The sequence below is a fragment of the Prosopis cineraria genome, unplaced genomic scaffold (assembly GCF_029017545.1).
Source record: "Prosopis cineraria cultivar Desert tree isolate PC_DT_omini unplaced genomic scaffold, ASM2901754v1 PC4, whole genome shotgun sequence".
Classification (NCBI taxonomy): Eukaryota; Viridiplantae; Streptophyta; class Magnoliopsida; order Fabales; family Fabaceae; genus Prosopis; species Prosopis cineraria.
The window spans coordinates 30,269,103-30,288,393 of NW_026555335.1; the positions used below are offsets into that span (position 1 = coordinate 30,269,103).

Here is a 19,291-nt window from a genome sequence, read left to right on the forward strand (position 1 = left end):
CCTGATTAACAAAATATTATTTATTTATTTATAAAATATCTAACCTTAATTTCAATCCAAATAAACCCAAACCCCCTTATGCCTTACCCAGCCCATTACCCAATAAATAATTAGTAGCCCACTTCCCAAGCCCAAATGAGATCAGGAGAGACCATTAGGCTCAGTCAGACCAAACTTCACGAGTTCACGTCATGCTCACGCTCACGCCTCAGTCCTCACGGTCATGGATTCATCACGTCACGGAGTGGTTCAGCTTCAGTCTGGCCTAGAGAGTCACGACTCACGAAGACACAAACGACTCACGACCTGCCTTCCCTTACGTGTGGCTCACACTTTAGGTTTAGGTTTCCTTAATGCTTGAGCCAGGCTTGCACAATACGCATCACACAGATAGACACACACAGACTGCAGAGAACCTCAGAACCAAGCCAAAGACGACGCAGAGCCAGAGATAGACAGAGTCAGTCTTAGACGACCGACGACGAACACGAACTCAAAGTCCAGTACCCAAGTCGCACACAAGCCACAGTCGTCGGCCACTCACAGCGTTGCACACAAGCCACAGCCGTCGCTCGTCGGTCACTCACAGCGTTGCAGACCAAAGAGTTCGTCACAGAACAGAGTTCACCGTCGGCTACTCAAGTTCGGTTTTCACTTTCTGCAGTTCCACTTCCAAGTGCGCACACTCACACAGGTTCTACAGTTCCAAGTCGGCTACTCAAGTTCGGTTTTCACTTTCTGCCGTCAGCCACTCGCGGCGTCCCAGAACAGAGTCTACTCGAGTTCAGCTTCTACAGTTCCACTTCCACTCTTCCAGGTTCGAGCCACAGTCTGAATCACTTTCTGCATTTTACTTCCCTATCTCAGTTGCCTGGACTCTGGAGCTTCGGTTGGTGTAATAATCTTGTTTCCTAATCCTAGCCGTTGCCTGATTGCCTTGCCACTATTCTTATTCTTATTTTGGTGTTTAGGTTGACTTAGATTTATAAGTTATATGATGTGTTTGTTGATCAAAGATTGTTTCCTAATTAGGTTGACTTGCTCTGCAATTGATAAAAGATTATTACTTTGATTTTAAAACAATATAAGTAAGTGTGACTGTGGGGTAGACCGGTAGAGCAAAGAGACCAAGAGGGACCACTTGTTTTGTTTTGATATCATATCAATGATATGCACATGAATACAAATATACAATAGGTAATAGAGTAAACATAATTTTTAACTTTTTTAATAAAGAGGATAGCATATTGTCTTTTTAATAGAACAACTTAATTTAATTTACTTTATTAAATTATCTTTCCTTTCATAATATAATGCAGGATTATTTGTCTTTCTTGAGAGGCCACTTGCATAGTGCATATCCTAGAGTTTCAATATGAGTGAAAATGAGGTAAATGTTTTATATAGTATTTTTTTTACAAAAAGCATTTAGTATCATATTTGATTGATATAATTGCTTATGTTTTTTTCAGCAAGAAACATATATGGAGTTGATGGATGTTCATGATGATGATGAGCAACCTAAGAATAACAAGCCGGAATTGATTAACAATGCTCATGTAACTATGGATTCAAATCAACAAAAAGAGAAAGAGAAAGAGCAACAGAACGATCAAGAGCAAGAGAAAGACAAAGGTGAAAAGCAACCAGAAAATTCAAAAGTTACAGGTAAAAGAAAACCAACTAGACCTGAATCTTGGGTATGGAGTCATTTTACTTTGATGGAGGGTTGTGATCCTGAATTTCCAAGGGCCACATGTAATTGGTGTGGCTTTGATTATGCTTGTCATAAAAAAAGAAATGGCACTTCTAACATGGCAACACATTTAGAAGAAAGATGCAAGAAATTTGGTGTTAGAGATACAGATCCTAAACAACCTAAACTTTCCTTCCAACCAAAAAAAAAAAGAAGAAGGAGAAGGTTGTGGAACTAGTTTGAAGGGGGTGACATTTGATCTTAATTCTTGTAGGCAAGCTCTTGCTAGAATGATAATTGTTGATGAGTTGCCTTTTAAATTTGTTGAGAATGAAGGTTTTCAGTATTTCATGAGTATTGCACAACCTCTATTTCCCCTTCCATCACGTACTACAGTAGCTAGAGATTGCTTGAGTCTTTACTTGTCTGAACAAGCTAAGTTGAGGAATGTATTTTGTAAATCAAAACAAAGTGTTTGTTTGACCACTGATTGCTGGACATCTTTACAAAATATGAATTACTTATGCCTCACTGGACATTTCATTGATGATGAGTGGAAATTGCATAAAAGAATTTTGAACTTTTGTCAAATTGCTGATCATAAAGGTGAAACTATTGGTGAATTGATTGAGAAGTGTTTGTTGAGTTGGGGAATTGATAGAGTTTTTACAGTTACAGTTGATAATGCCTCAAGTAATGACACTGCTATATCTTATGTTAAAGATAGGATACTTGATTGGAATGGGCACATTATGAAAGGAGAATACATGCATGTTAGATGTTGTGCGCACATCTTGAATTTAGTTGTTAATGATGGGTTGAAAGAGATTGGTGATACTTTAACAAGAATTAGAAATGCAGTTCGATATATTCGTGCATCACCATTACGGTTCCAAAAGTTCAAGTCTTGTGTAGAGCAAACAAGAATTCAAGAAAAGGATATTGTGAAGTTAGATTGTCCTACAAGATGGAATTCTACTTACATGATGCTTGAAAGTGCCTTGAAATTTCAAAAGGCATTCAAGAGATTAGAAGAAAAGGATACTACTTTTGCAATTGATAAGGAAGGACCCCCAACCATAAAGGATTGGGAAAATGCACGTGTTTTTGTCAAATTCTTGAAAATATTTTTTGATGTCACCAAAAAAGTCTCTGGCTCATTATATGTTACATCTTCTCAATATTTTCATGAGTTTTGCTTGGTAGTAAAGACTTTGAATGATATGTGTCTAAGTGATGATCCTTTGTTGAATTCAATGGCAAGGAAGATGAAACAAAAACATGACAAGTATTGGGGGAATGTTGATAATTTGAATATGATGATCTTTATAGCTGTGGTACTTGATCCTAGGTACAAGTTGAAATTTGTGGAGTGGAGTTTGAAAAAACTCTACGATGAAGATATGGCTGAATATTTCACTAGGCAGGTGAAAGAGTTGCTTTTCAAGATGTATGATAGATACAAGTCTTTTCATGGCCTTAAAAAAAGTTCAACCAATACTCAATCCCAAGTGAAGGAAGGTGTTTCCTATGATGATGGTGAAAAAGATTCATTTGCAATGGAGTTTGATAAAGTTATGAATGAAGATGATAATGTTGAAAATCAATCAGAGTTGGACCTCTACTTGATGGAGACTAGAGAAAAAACAAATCCCAAATTTGACATACTTAATTGGTGGAAAGTGAATTCATCTAAATATCCTGTCATTGGACAAATTGCTAGGGATGTATTAGCCATGCCTATCTCCACTGTAGCTTCTGAATCTGCTTTCAGCACTGGGGGTCGTATACTAAATGAGTATAGATGTTCATTGGGTATCAAGACAGTGGAAGCCCTTATTTGTGCAAATAATTGGTTTCAATCTACTCCATTAGCAAGTGATGTTGAAGAGAAGGTGGATGAAATTGAGAAAATAGAAATTGGTAATATTTTTACAATTGAAAGTGATGTTTATTTAGTTTAATTATTTATTAGATTATTCATTGCTTTGACAATTTGTTTTATTATTATAGATCTTGGTGTTGTCACTTTAAATGAAGATGATGATAATTAGCTATCAAGATCTTCTAACCTCTTTTTGTATATGTAATTGGTAATATTTTTATAAATTGAAAGTGATATTTATTTAGTTTAATTATTTATTAGATTATTTATTGCTTTGATAATTTGTTTTATTATTATAGATCTTGGTGTTGTCACTTTGAATGAAGATGATGATAATTAGCTATCAAGATCTTCTAACCTCTTTTTGTATATGTAAGTACTAATGTACTATATAGTATATATGTGTCAATTATTTTATTTGTCATAAAATTATTCTTTTTATTTGGATATTGACTTGTTTTCTTCCTTCATTTCAGGTGTTATGCCTCATATAACAATTGATTGATGCTTGAGATGGAATGATTTTTTTTTTGGATAATTTCAAGCATATGAATGTCTCTTTTTAGTTTAAGGACAAGTTGTAATTAAATATGTCAATTTTTTTTTGGAATGCTAGACATTTGGTATAGTTTAAGTGAATATTATGATAGATACTATGATATTGAGAAATGATTGCTAAAGACATGAGGTTATATAAATTGTATGTGTTAAGAAATGAGAATCTAACAATTAGTATCATCTTATTGCTTTAGATTAAGACAGCAACACTTGGCAACTTTTTGCTTTCTCTATGTTTGAATAATTATTGGCTTATCACATGCACACCTTGAAGGAAGTCAATGATTAACATGTTCTTTTTTATTTTCACAAACTTCCGGCTCATAATCAAAGGCTTGGCCTCATTGTTGCCTGTCGTTTTCATCACTGTAAGAATGGAAAAAACAAGATGAGTTAGTGTCAACGTGAGAAAGTGAAAAAGAAAACAATGATGACAAGGATTTGCCATAATGGAAAGAGAATAAGAGATTACATTATATTGACAACTATATTATAAACTTGGAAAGCTAAAATGTTAAAAATAGAGAAAGAATGATAAACATAGACCATGATGGGTGTTGGTCTGTTGGATATGTTGTTCTAAATTACAGTATAAGTATATAATAAATGTGCCCTAGCTTCCTGACTCGTTTAATTTTGTTCCTCCCCCATGTTGCTTTCGAGGATATTTGTCCTCTAGTTTTGTCCACACAAAAAGAATTAAACCAAAAGTTTCATATATTCAATTTATTTACAAGAAACATTTTGTTTAGAATTTTTTATAGTTATTTTTCGTTATATATTACATGTTAAAATATAGATATGTAGATAAATATTTTTAAATGACCTGAATAAAAATTCATAACATTAAATAATTTTAATTCTAAATACTATTACTAATATCAATTTTTATGATTAATTATTGTTATCATATTAAAATTTTATTATATTTTTATGCCTCTATTTATAAAAAAAGGAGTCAAAAAAATTAGGTTTAATGAATATGGATAAAAAAGAAAAATAAATAAATAAATTCATTAAAACTTGATCTAAACATTAACCAAACCGAACCAAACCGAACATAAAACCGAACCAAACCGATTATAACAAAAACCGATAAGGTCCCATTAATAAGTAAACCGATTGGTTCGGTTCGGTTTGGTTTTTGCCCAAAACCAAACCAAACCGAACCTATGAACACCTACCCACGACCAAGGGGTTCAGTTTCGGTGACCGTCCAGATTTTTTAGATTTATCATTTTTATTTTTATATTTTATTATATAGTTATTAAAATATAAAATATAAATTTTAATAAATCTACTTTATTTTCAATCTGGCAAGTAATCTAGATGCTTTAATTTAATATTAATTTTTTTAAAATTTTTATAAATTAACTATCCAAATATATTTTGAACATAGTCTATCCAAAATACATATAGATAGTTAATTTAAAAAAATTAATATTAAATTAAACTATTTAAACTAAATTTGTATTGTCTAAATTGATAATAAAATAAATTTATTAAAATTGTATAATTTTTTATAATCAATATAAAATAAAATTAAAAAAATAAATTTTATAAAATTTAGATTATCTAGATTAAAAATCTGAATGGTTCATATGCTTATCAAGTGATGAACACCAAAATTGAATCCTGCGACAAAGATCTTACATTTGTGTAGCCTTGGGCTCATGGTCCTCTCATTGTTTAGCACCACTGCTCACGTTAGAGATCCATCTGGGAAGAGCCTCAAGTGACCTTAACATGGCGTCGATCTATAGCAAAATACAGTGAGAATTAGCAGATAGTGCTCAGAACAAGCATTTGGTTTTCTTCAGTTTGGGATTTCGAATTGAAGGAGTTTTGAGCTTTTGGGATTTCCAGAGATGGGATGGTTTCTTCTTTATTGTTGAATTGAGTCTGTAATGTAATGCAATGCGTGCTTGTTCCTTCCTGAAATGCCTGACAGGCGCCTCCTGTTATTGGAGCCTGATTCACTAATCATGGCTGTTGAATCTATAAGATAATCCTGACTGTCCATTTATTTTAAATTACAATAATGCTCCTTCTGTATATCATGCGGTAGATTTTTCATTTTTCTAATTTATTTTTGGAAGAATGACAAGTAAATTCTATCCAAATAGGCAAATGATAAATAAAGACTACGAAATGCTGTAATTACTTTACAGTCCCTGAGAACTTATCTAACATAATTTTTTTAATCCTTGGCAAAATAATAAAAATTATAGTTGTTAGTTCCTAAACTGAAATTGTTCGTATAGAAAGTGAATTGTTATCATATGATTAAATTAAAGTTACGACCAATTATATTATCAATATTTAAATTGAAATTGTTAACCATTAAGGTGAAGTTGTTAATATAGAAAATGTACATTAAATTGAAGTTATGACTTACTATATCGTTAACATTTAGTGATATGTGGAACAAATTCCCCCTTAAATTATTTTTCAAGAAAAAAATCCCTTCTATTAATCACTGATTAAATTTGTCATTTTTTAACATGGCATGTGCATGTGTATTGGGCCCACTCGTAGTGATAAGTATGACTTTAATTATGTTCTTTGGTTCTAATTTACTCATGAATTCTTTTTTCAAAAGTGTTAGGTTCTTGAAATCTTGTTAAAAAAAATTTAATAAATATTGTTTAAAATATTCAGGTATTTAATATTTAATAATTTAAATATTATTATTAATAAATATTGATCTAAAAGTTTAACAATATTTTTAAATATTAACTGTTTAAATTAGTTTTTTAAAAATTTATAGATGACTTGTAAATTGTGTATGAAGATTTCTAAATAATAATAATAACAAATAAATTATGAAAAATGAGCTTATAAGAACTTACTACTTATTAAGTTACTAAATTTTTTTTGGGTCATTCTCCATAATTTTTTTAGGTTCTTCTTAAGTGTCATTTACTACTTATTAAGTTACTAAATTTTTTTTGGGTCATTCTCCATAATTTTTTTAGGTTCTTCTTAAGTGTCATTCCTCTTGATGAGTATGAATTACTGCAAAAATATTTTAAGTAATATATTTTTAGCCTAGTTGGAAAGTTGAGCAAGTGACACTTCAATTTTAGGTATCTGTTAATTTGACCATTAGTTGAATAAAAATAATTACATTGAAGGACCCAAAAGGTTAAGGGATTTAATCACTATTAATTTTCTTATAAGGTCATTTTCTATAATTTATTTATAAAAATTATTATTATTTACAAATGTTCACACACAATTTATAAGTCATTTAAAAATTTATGTAAATCTAGTTTGAGGTGCTAATATTTAAAAAATAATTTATAAATTTTGAATGAACATTTATAAACAATAATATTTAAATTATTAAATATAAAAATATTTAATATTTTAACTATATTTCATAAATTTTATTTTAAAATGACTTCAGGGCTCCCAGCATTTTTGGAAAAAAAAGTTTAGGGATAAATAGCATTAAAAGACATTATTAAAGTCCTATCTGTTATTGTGTAAGGGCCCCACGCACATATTATATCAATAGAAAATAATAAAGTTAATAGCTAACTGACAGAAGGTGTTTTTTGCTCTTTGAAAAAATGACCCAAGAAAAAATTACTCCATTTATCAGTATAAGGTACCTAATCCTCCTTGAAAAAAAGTTTCAAGGTAAAAAGGAACCTTAATCCTATTTATATTGAAGTTGTTGATTATTAATATGAAGTTGTTAATATAGGAAATGTACTTATTATTGCATAATTAAACAAAAAATATATTTCTTATATTAATAAATGGGAAAATATCAACCAAAGACTATTGGAGGAAATTTATATCAATTGAGGATCAATAAATTTTAAAATTACACTACAGTTCTTTGACCCTTGACTGATATTAATTTTTTTTACTTCAAAAGACTAAATTACCCCTGAAGTTAAAAAAAAAGCCACCCCTCACTATCATTGGTGCCAACTGTCAACCTGCCACTGGAACCCCTACCATGGACAATTACAAATTAGGAGTTTTAAAACTTCATATATTTTACTTGTTAAAAGTCTGAATGTGTAAATTTACTTGCTGATGAGGGATTAGCACATATAATTAAGCCCATCATATCAGTTTTTCTAACTTATTAAAACTTGAATAGATATTGTAATTTCAAATGAATTGTTGTAAAAATATAAATGTATACTTATTGACAAAAGACTAATACTTGTATAATTGAGTCAATCCTCTCATTTTTCTAACTTGTTAAAACTTGAATAGATTATTGTTAATTTTAAATGAATTATCCTACCATGTTCTTCATCATCAAAACAACTCAAATAACACTCATTTAACCTCAAAACACCCATATAGTTTGAATCTAAGGGTTGAGTAACCTTAGCAACTTGACAGCCAAAAATCATGCACAATTTTGTACCCAAACCCTCAAACATTCACTTTTGTGTTTCTATTTTCGAATAAAGACACTATATTTGTGTGTATTAATCCCACTAAGAAGTTAGAATCTTAAGTTTAAATTTTCAAGGTAATTGGATTTAATTTAAGTTACCATCGAGTACTCGAGATTTTTACTCAAAAAAAAGGATTTTTTTATATAATTGTGAAAATTGGAACTTGTAAGACTTTGAATAGTTTTTGAAAGTGATTTGAGAATAAATAAAGGATTATGAGGTGTTTAAAATTTGTAAAACTCATTTGGCATGCTTGAGTTGAAATTTAAAAAGAATGATCAATGAATTTGATGGTTACAGGATTTTCATTTGTAAAATTATGATCTTATGGTTTAGAAACAATTATTGAAAGTGAAATGTGGATTTGAATGTTTTAGCACACTGTTAAGAAAGAAAGTTTATGATTTGGAAGAATTAATATGATGCTAGAAATTAAGAAATTGGAGTGTTTGGAGGATTTGAACATAGATGGAGGTTTTGTTGATCAAAGATGACTTGAATGAGTTTGTTTTGGTTAGGACTTGGTATAAGTAAGACTCAAACAATGTTTGAGCCTAGTAAGTAAAATAAGAGACTTTAGAATGTTATAATGGATTAATTGTATTGATCAAAGTTGTATTAATGTGTAACATTATTATATATTATAAATTAATTGTTGATTATTGGTGTTGGTCTTGTGTGTACTTATGGTTATTTTAAAACTTGAAAAAGAAGTAACATTGGATTATTCCTTCTTACATTAGGATATCTACATTTTATTAATATGTTTATGTATCTGAGCTAGAAATGCTTATGTGCCTACTGAGGGCTTATTATTTATTCTATTCTCAAAACATATTTAAAATGTCTAGTATGTTATTGATCTTTTAAATTAATTATATAATACTTTAATATTTTTAAGCATGCTAGTTGTTGTGAAATGCTAGATATTTGAGAAATTTCATGTTTGAGATAACCCTAAATATTTCTAAGCACGCATGAGTATATTGAATTTTTATGAAATGATTTAAAGCTTAGAAGTATGTTTGGTTGACTTTGAATGATTTTAATTTATTTCTAGAATGTAATGCAAAGAGGAAATGAGGTGGTTGATGTTTAATACAATGATAGTATCTGAGAGATTAAGACTCGTTATTCTAATTTTCATGCAGTATGCCTCCATTATGCACATAGTGGTTAACTTCTATCATAGTTCCCTATTGCCCTGACTTGGGTTTTGGGATGATAGGCACCTCCATTTAAAGCAAAGAGTCTTATTTTGTTGACAATGCAACTTTGGCTGCATGTATCTATAGTTTAGGCTCTAACTAGCAATAATAATATGAAAAGGGCAAGATATAAGGGTGTGGTCAAGATAAGCATTGCTTGATTTAAGTTATTTGATGTACTGGTTTTGACTATGAAAAATTGGCAAGTGAAAACTATCTAGGTTCGAGTTTTTCATTGAGCAAGTAGGATAATTCCTCATAAAACAAGTGGGATAATAAAAATGTAAAGGCAATCTATTGAGCTTTAAATAACAATTATACCATGTAGACTAAGAATCTTTACTCTTCTTCTTAAGCAAACTCTTGCCTCATATGATCATGCCGTACACATGTACTATACTCATAGAATGCATACACTTAATCATCATGATTGGCATGAAATTTTCTCAATAACCATTGTATTTCATAGCAACCACATGCCTGTAATTAACTCATGCAAGCACAATAGCATCACACACCCTTTTTTTTTCAAAATATCAACATATTACAATTCATTTTCTCCTACATGCCACTTAACCATATTCATCTTCACAATTATCAATTCTAAACATTCATTCTTACACATATAGCATAAATCCTTTTCAAATTACCACACACTTGTATCAAAACAAGTTCATAATCATCACATGATTTTCAAACAATTTCATAAACACTTATAATTAATTAAACAAGAAAATGCATAAGCTTAATTTTCTCTAGTTACCTCAAACTTTTGAAAGGTTAAAAGTTTATCCCTTAATTACTACTACTTCTAAAGCTTAACACAAGCTTGTATGGTGCTAGAAATGATCAATCTATAATCACATCAAGCATTCATTAACATCCTCTCTAACACAATTTTAACTCTCTAATCCAACACTTCTACTACTCGAAACTCCAATCTCTAGTACTTAAACATATTCATTGGGTTCATTAACCCCTTTTTAATTAGCTCACATTAGATTCATTGTTTTTCTTTATTTTTCTTCCTTCTTGAGGTCTTAGTGTCCCAACTCTGTTTTGGACCCAACACCATTTCAAACCTAACCTTAGGGCTAAAATTGAAAGGTTACCCTTACTAATCCACAATTAACACCAAAACTAAGGTAATCACTGAACTAACTAAATGGATTACCAAGTTTGTAAAAATTATATAAATAGGATCCCAAGTTTTCAAACTCAATAAGATGCTTTAAAATAATTTCATAAATAAAAATCAAAGTAAAGTATGTTGATGGAAGCATGGGATACCAAATTGTACCAAAATATTTGCATTTAAGTGAAAAAATAGTAAAACAATGTAAAAATAGAGGTACACATGGATATCTTACTTTGTGCTATACACCATAGTGCATTGCACAATGTTGACAGTATCAATGTTGTTAAATGACGGCTTTTGAGGTGAACTTCCAAACCACCCCATTTCTCCTTTCGATGTCCATGATCTAGGAGTTTACATAAAGAACTTTCAAAGTACTAACTAATGGCACTATTTTCACTACTTACACATCATATCGTATTAAAAAGTTAGACACTCATTTGCAAACTCACTCTTTTGAAACTTACAAACACATTTAGAGTGTCCAATTTCATTTCCTAGTGCCAAAAGCTCACACTAGACCTTATATCACACTTAATGGACTACAACAAACTTATGCAATACACCACAGCAATACAATAACTCACAATTCATAATTTCAATGCTCAAACCCTCAATCATAAAAATAAAAAGGGGTTAATTTACTATAAAATATCACAATATTCCTTAGCAATCATCCACATCATGAATATCATACTTACGTTAGTATTTTAGCTTTGTTTAGAAATTAAGATTTAATCATACAAACAACCTACAGCCCACAATACACAATTTAACCTAAATCATCATATAGTGCAAGTAATCAAAACAATACAACTCCTAATTGGTAATTTCAGTAAACGCATACACATAAATCTCAAAGTAATTGAGGCCTACAAGTTAGGATTAATAGAATCCTATGCCTCAGGCTGTTTCCCCGTCTTGACCTGATAAGCAGTACCTCTAATATTGAAGAGAAAGGAATGAGTACAACTAGCTAATAACCAAAGTCAATCTAGTATATACAAATGCATATTAATCAATTATATTAATGAAAGTGGCATTAATAGATTATCACATACTTATATATTTATCTCAACCATAATCACCACAACAATCATAGTCATCATACTTACAACTATATGACTGTACAATTATAAGATGAGAAGGTCACAATACTAACAATCATGTCCCTTAATATAAAATGCAAAACCACACTAATACTAACCATATGGCCAAAATGTGATATGTAAAACCACAAACATAACAATCATGTGGTCGCTATATGATATGTATGGTCAATGCCATTTTTATACCCTTTTGATACCTCTAACATGAAATTGTTAGCTTTTTAGTGGGATTCATCCTGTAATTGGACTACTCAAGCCTTCTGCTTGTGATGAGCTACCTAGTTAAAGTTATTACACTCACTTGTAAGTCACAGTTCCCCCAATACTAACAACCATAGGGTGTCATTCCCTTAAGATAGCCTCTTCATGAACTAGTCGAGATTATTTAGGTTCAAGTCCCTTAATGAATAAATAGAATAATCTCTCTAAGAATAAGTGGGATAAATCAATAAGGGCAAACCATCAAGATTCGAATGGCGGCTATACCACATGAATTTAATGTTTTTACTCCTCTCCCTAGAACAAACTCTTGCCACAATGCAACTCATGCTTAACACATAGCATGCCCATTTTCAACATATCATTTGTATGTGCAATTTGAAGCACATAGTAATGGCACGCAATTTCTCAACAATCATGCTATACTTTTTTCACAATCACCATCATACTTACCCATTGTCTAAATTCACAATTACATTTCATGCACTCATTTCTACATGCTTGCTCACAACAACATCAAGCATATATCTATATGTATCATTTTCATCAATTCAAACACATTTTTACACACTTCACATACTTTTGTCAAATTGCCACAATTTGTATCGAAAATAAGTTTACAATTATCATATGGTTATCTAAAAAAGACTTTTCAACATATAATCAACTAAACAAACAAATGCACAAACTAAATTTTTCTCAGTTACCTCAAACCTTTGAGAGGTCAAAAGTTTATTCCTTAATACAATTTCTTCCAAAGCTTCTCAAAAGCTTGAATAGTGCCAAATAGTGATTATTCTACAGTTAATCACATCGACAATCATTAATATCCTTGTTAGGGTAATTCACAATATTATATTCAAAATTTTCAAAACTCTCAAAACTCTAATTCCTCATATAAAAGGATATCCATAGGGTTCATTAGGTGCCTTTAACTCATATTGGCATCATTAAGCTCTCAAACCTCTATTAATGACATTCCAACTGCTCTAACAACCTCATTAATTACTATTTTCATATATTAATGGCCTCTATCAACTAAATATTTGTAAAGCCATTAATCTAGGCTTAAATAATCTAAACAACTCATATTAACTCTATTTAAATCAATAGGTTCAAACCCATAGCCTCTATAAACTAAAAATAATCTTACTCAAACAAACCTTACCTCACAACTTCAAGAAAAATAGAAGAGAAATGGAGAAGGAAGCTTGGCACACTTATCTTGGTATTATCTAGCTTCAAATTACTTCCAATCCTTTCAAATAGGAAGCCCTAGTAGAGGTTCCAAGTCCTCTTCATTTTTTCTTTATTCCTCTTTTGTTTTTCAAACTATAGAATGTAACATCTTGATTTTCTAATCCTGTAATTAGTTAATAATTAAGGGTGAATTAGCAATTATTAAATGAATAGAAATATGGATGAAAGTTTGGTATTCTGACTTATTAGAGTGTTGAATGAGCAAATACATGTGAGAGAATCATTTTTTAAAATGAAGCATATATGCGCGATGAGGATTTCCTTCACCATGCTATGTGCCAGGGCACAAGCTACTTGTGCTATGACATAAGGCATAGAAAATTAGTTGATAAGTCATGAATCAACTTGGAGTTCAGAAGAGAAAAGAAAGAAAAGCATAAAAGGAGAAGGGAAGAGAGAAGGGATCAGTTAAGGCATCTATTTTCAGAGTATTGGAAGGTATTTTCAACTAATAACTTATCGAGTATCTTTCGTACAGCCCTTAGCTTCAATTCTACTATAATTTCTCTTAGTATAAGTTATAAAGAAATTGAATTAGGGGAAATTAAGGGGTTAGTTTCTCAACCTATAGTGATAAAAAGGTTTTTAGTAGTTAAACTAAGGCTTTATGATTGGTTTAGAGTTAAATGATAAATTTTTAAATTTGTAAGCCTAATTTAGCCCTAAAATAGAGGAAAAGATGATAGGAAATTGAGTAGAAGTGAAATGGAATTACTAGATGTTATAGAAAGTGGTAATTAAGGGATAATAAACTTAGAGTAATTAAGTGGAAAAGAATAGATGGCTAAATGTAGCTTTAATCAATCATAAAGTACTTTTAGTCAATTTAGTTAATTGACTAATTATACCAATTATGTGTAAATTGGTATATATCATGTGTATAGTAAGTAAGGAAGCTTGTAGTGAATCGTTAGTGGTTGTAAAAGTCTACAAATAACCTTTCTTATGGCAGAAGTGTTAAGGTAACTAAATAAATTTGTCTATTTGATTATTTGCCATAACTGTTTGGAAGTAGGAATATTATTGCATGAAAATATTTTAAAATAAGCATATTTGCTAAATAAAAGTTTAGAGCATGAAATTGATTTCTAAAGGATTGAATTCATGAGTTGCATGTTTTGTGAATATATATATACATATATGGTATATATATATATATATATGAAGATATGATTTATACAACAACAACAACAAGCCTTTATCCCACTAGGTGGGGTCGGCTACATGGATTGCAAGACGCCATTGTGCTCTATCATTTATTAAGCTTTTAGAAATATTATTAATTAAGAGATCACGTTCAACAACTTCCAAGAGTGTTCTCTTAGGCCTTCCTCTACCTCTCTTAATCGGACTCAAAGTTATATGTTCCACTCTTCTCACTGGTGCCTCCCTTGGTCTTCTTTGTACATGCCCAAACCATCTCAACCGATTTTCTACCATTTTTTCCTCAATAGGTGCCACCCTCACTTTTTCACGTATGTGCTCATTTCAAATTTTATCTTTACGTGTATGTCCGCACATCCATCGTAACATTCTCATCTCTGCTACTCCAACTTTATGCTCTTGCTGTCCCGTTAGAGCCCAGCATTCACTACTATATAACATTGCCGGTCTGATAGCAGTACGATAAAACTTTCCTTTAAGTTTATTAGGCACCTTACGGTCACAAATAACTCCTTTAGCTTTTCTCCAATTAAACCACCCAGCTTGAATTCTATGTGAAATATCTCCACTGATTTCGCCATCATTTTAAATAATGGCTCCCAAATATCTAAACTTTTCCACTTGAGGTATAATTTGATCTCCCAATTTTACTTCCAAATTATTTTCGAATAGTCCTTTACTAAATTTACAATATAAATATTCCGTCTTACTTCTACTCAGACGAAAACCTTTCAACTCCAATGTCCTCCTCCATAACTCAAGTTTGCAATTAACCTCTTCTCTTGTCTCTGCTATAAGAACTATATCATCCGTGAAGAGCATACATTTTAGGATTTCCTCTTGAATATGTTCCGTCAAAACATTTAAAATCAAGTTGAACAAATAAGGACTCAGAGATGATCCCTGATGTAGTCCAATCTTTATAGGAAAATCCTTTGTTTGACCACTAGGCGTTCTTATCCCTGATGAAGATATGATTTATATGAAAGCATAATCATAGAGGTAGGAGTTCATCTATAAAGAGAAGTAGTGAAAGACCATATGGCATTATTTTTCTTAGTACTCGATGGGGTGCGGTGTTAGAGAATTATATCTCCTTAATACCAATTAAGGTGTGGTGTTGAAAATTATCTCCTTAGTACCTATTGAGGTATGGTGTTGGAGATTTGGGCCCCATAGCATCTATGATGTAGTGTTGGAGCCAATGATAGCCCATTGTGTGTAATAGAGAAACCATAGTCCAGAAGTGAGATAGCCTTTAGCCAGGTGATCCTACCAGTGAAGTTGAGCTCAGGGTCAATAAGCATGTGTGTTAGTCTAAGGCAAGCTTATAGTTTTGAGTTGGAGTGATTCGAAGGTTAGATGGTAGTGATCATGCTTATAGATATGGTAAATAGTAGTGAAATATAATTTTATGAAAGTGATGATAGGTGGTGAAATAATTATATTGATGAAGTAAATTGATATGAAATCTATGTTATATGCTATGTTCAATCATATACTATACTATACTTGCTTATGGTTCTATGTAATAATTAATAGTAGTAAGTTATTCTGTTACTGAAATTATTATCTCACCTTATGTTTTCATTTTTTCATCTCACAATAGTGAGCAAGGCAAGGGGAAAGACTTAAGACTGGTATAGTTGTGCTATTGTCGTGGTATTCTCAAGTTTTATGTAATGAACACTACTCTTATGTATAATCGTGCATGAAAGTTTCCATAGGACTTGCATACATGATTAAAGTTGTGAATTGTTGAGATTTATAGTGATTTTGTAAATCTAAGCCTATATATGTGGATATGTGGTGAAATAAGGAACATGGGTTAAGATTTATCTGTGATGTGAAAACGTGTAGATTTGTAGCGAATTTGTGGTATTTACGACCAAGAACACATTATTGCATTTAGTAGTGAAAAGTTGTCTGATGTAGAAATACGTTGTTGAGCAGCCAAATTCTGATCTATGTGTATGTATGATGTAAAATGTGTTCGATCAAGTGTATAAGGTCCTTTTGGACTTGGTTCTAGGCCCGAAACAATCTAATAAGACAAAATGTGTGATTTGAGCATTTGTGTGTGTGAAATTTTTGTTAAAATTGACTTTTTACACCCAGATGTATAAATTGTGATTGGACCATTAGATCATGTCCAAACTTATCTCATTAGCTAGCTTATAAAATAAGCTTTATGTGGTACTTGAATTACTCCGATTAGACATTGTATGTGGAAACGATGCACACTAAAAGTTTGCCTTGTGAATTGTCAAATAGCAGTAACAAATACTATCATGTATGCAGTAGTGCATTATGCATCACACCACAGCGTATGGTACAAAGAAGGGCTGCTCATAGCTCTATGTTACATGCGGTGGCTCATATAGCGTATGCCCTATAATCTAACTTTATTTCTTCTGTGTTCAAGCATGCAATGAATGTAATGAATACATATGTTTAATTTTTACTATGCATTACTATGATATATTATGAATTTTGATGATTTTAAAAATTGATCCTTAGATCCCAAGCTTTCTAAACAAATTTTTTGGGTACATTTTGGTTTGTGAATGTGATGATTGTGTTAACCCCTCTTAATGTTAGGTAGATATTAGAAAAGGTTACATAGAGTCCCTTATCACTATCAAGAAATGATCATGAGCCATGGCACATGCAACGTGTGCTGTGGCATGTGTATAGATAGGCATACTTCACATTCTTGTGACTCATGCACCACAACATACGACATTAAGATACTTTCTCTTATTTTTGTCCAATTTTAAGGCTTGATGTCCCAACTCTACTCAAGACCCGATTTTAAGACTAAAACTATAACCCAAAACATTTATTAGTTCTCTGTAACTACACACCACATTAATTTTCTAAATTAACCTCAATTAACTTAGCTAAGTTAGGGTTAATTTTCTTGGATGTTATAAAAACCATAACCCATAACACTTGTTAGTCCTCTATAACCACACACCATATCAATTCTCTTAATTATGCTCAATTAATCTAATCAAATAGGAGGTTAGTTCTCAAGATGTTATAGAGTCTCTTATAATAAAATTATATATGTTAAAGTTTGTTAGAGTAGCCTTTTTTTTGTGTTATGGGGGATTGTGGCAAAACCCTTTTATGTTTGAACATGGGGTTTGAATGGCCAAATTGATTTTTCATTTATAAATATCTATATAACTATTTAATCAGGTGTGTTTTAGTCTATTGGACATAGTTCAATCTTCAGTTGAGGTTAATCTCATTTAGTTTAGTTTTAAGACACTTGGATGCAAGAAAATTTACAAATGTAACCATTTTACAAATGAGATATTATTTTGAAATAAAATAGACATCATTAACTATGTAATTGAATAAGCTTTGTGTGGATATTTGAATTACTTCAACCAGACATCTGACAAAGAAACAGTACATGTAAAAGGTTCACATCCGAATACTATCATGAACTACATCATGCACCATAGTGCATGACACAAAGACTTCCCGCAATGGCGCATGTGCTTTTAATGATGGCGGTAGACAAAAGTTAGGCAGAATTACACTTTTTCCCCTATTTTAATGATTTACCATTTTTGTTGTTTTACCATACTTCCAAATAAATTTTCAAGATTTATAATTATTGTTTGAGCTCAAGCACATTTTTTTTAAAAAAAAGTTTTTATTTGGATCCTTGTTTTGAATGCTTTCAAATATAAATTTTTTTAACTCTTTCTATCATGGTAATCCATAGGAGATTAATTAATTCTTAATTACCATAATTGGAATGTTAAGTATTCTGGTAATGTGTCAAGATAGCATTACAGAGGAGACATCCTTTAAGGTGCTATAAAAATAGGTCTGCTTTTTGATATTAAATCAATAGCGAATTTAACTTCTCTATCTGGTGGAAGGATGGTAATTTCTAAAGGAAATACATCAAGGCATTCCCTTACTATTGAAATCTCTTTAAGTTTAGTCTTTACCTCAAGTTCTAAAAAAGGAATATCTGTGTCCCATTAATCCACCTCCATACCCTTAAAATAGACAAAAAGATGGGCTAGGTTCATAGGATTTAAAGAAATACCACAAGTTTTTTTAGATGATCAATGGCTATTTGATTTTCAGTCAACCAATCCACGCCTAAGACGATACTAACATCTATCAAAGTAAACATATTAGGTTAACAATGCATGATTGATTTTCAATCCTAACAAGGCAATTAAAGCATGTAATGGTTGTCCAAACATTTTCTCTTATAGGAGTTGAGACTTCTAACTAAAAATAAATTTTTGAAAACAAGCCTTATAAAGGAGTGGGTTGCTCCTAAATCATCAAGTGCAAGTAAAGGAATATTGTTTATAAAACATGTATCTTTCACAAGGTTAGTGGATTGACCAACATCCTTTTAGTTTAGAGTAAAAACCCTTCCTCTTTCCACAATATTTTAGGTTAATGGTTCTTTTTCAGTGCCTTCCCTTTGTTTTGTGGACATTCACGAGAATAATGGCCAAGTTTTTCACAATTGTAGTAGACATTCTATCTAAAGTAACAAGGCTTGTTCCCATGTAGTTTCCCACAAGTCTTGCATAATGGAATAGTTAGGATGCTATTCTTCTTTTTCAATGGC

General features: G+C 31.2%; 1 protein-coding gene across 1 annotated transcript in view; it reads left to right on the forward strand.

The window, feature by feature from the left end:
• The first annotated feature begins 223 nt into the window (after nucleotides 1-223).
• LOC129308942 (zinc finger BED domain-containing protein RICESLEEPER 2-like) overlaps nucleotides 224-19,291 on the forward strand; it is an 83,573-nt gene continuing 64,505 nt past the window's right edge. Inside the window, exons 1-5 of the mRNA XM_054950301.1 lie at nucleotides 224-320; nucleotides 405-817; nucleotides 1,473-1,700; nucleotides 1,831-3,207; nucleotides 3,262-3,591. Of these exons, the coding sequence (XP_054806276.1) occupies nucleotides 224-320; nucleotides 405-817; nucleotides 1,473-1,700; nucleotides 1,831-3,207; nucleotides 3,262-3,591 (2,445 nt within the window). The remainder of the gene's footprint in view (nucleotides 321-404; nucleotides 818-1,472; nucleotides 1,701-1,830; nucleotides 3,208-3,261; nucleotides 3,592-19,291) is intronic.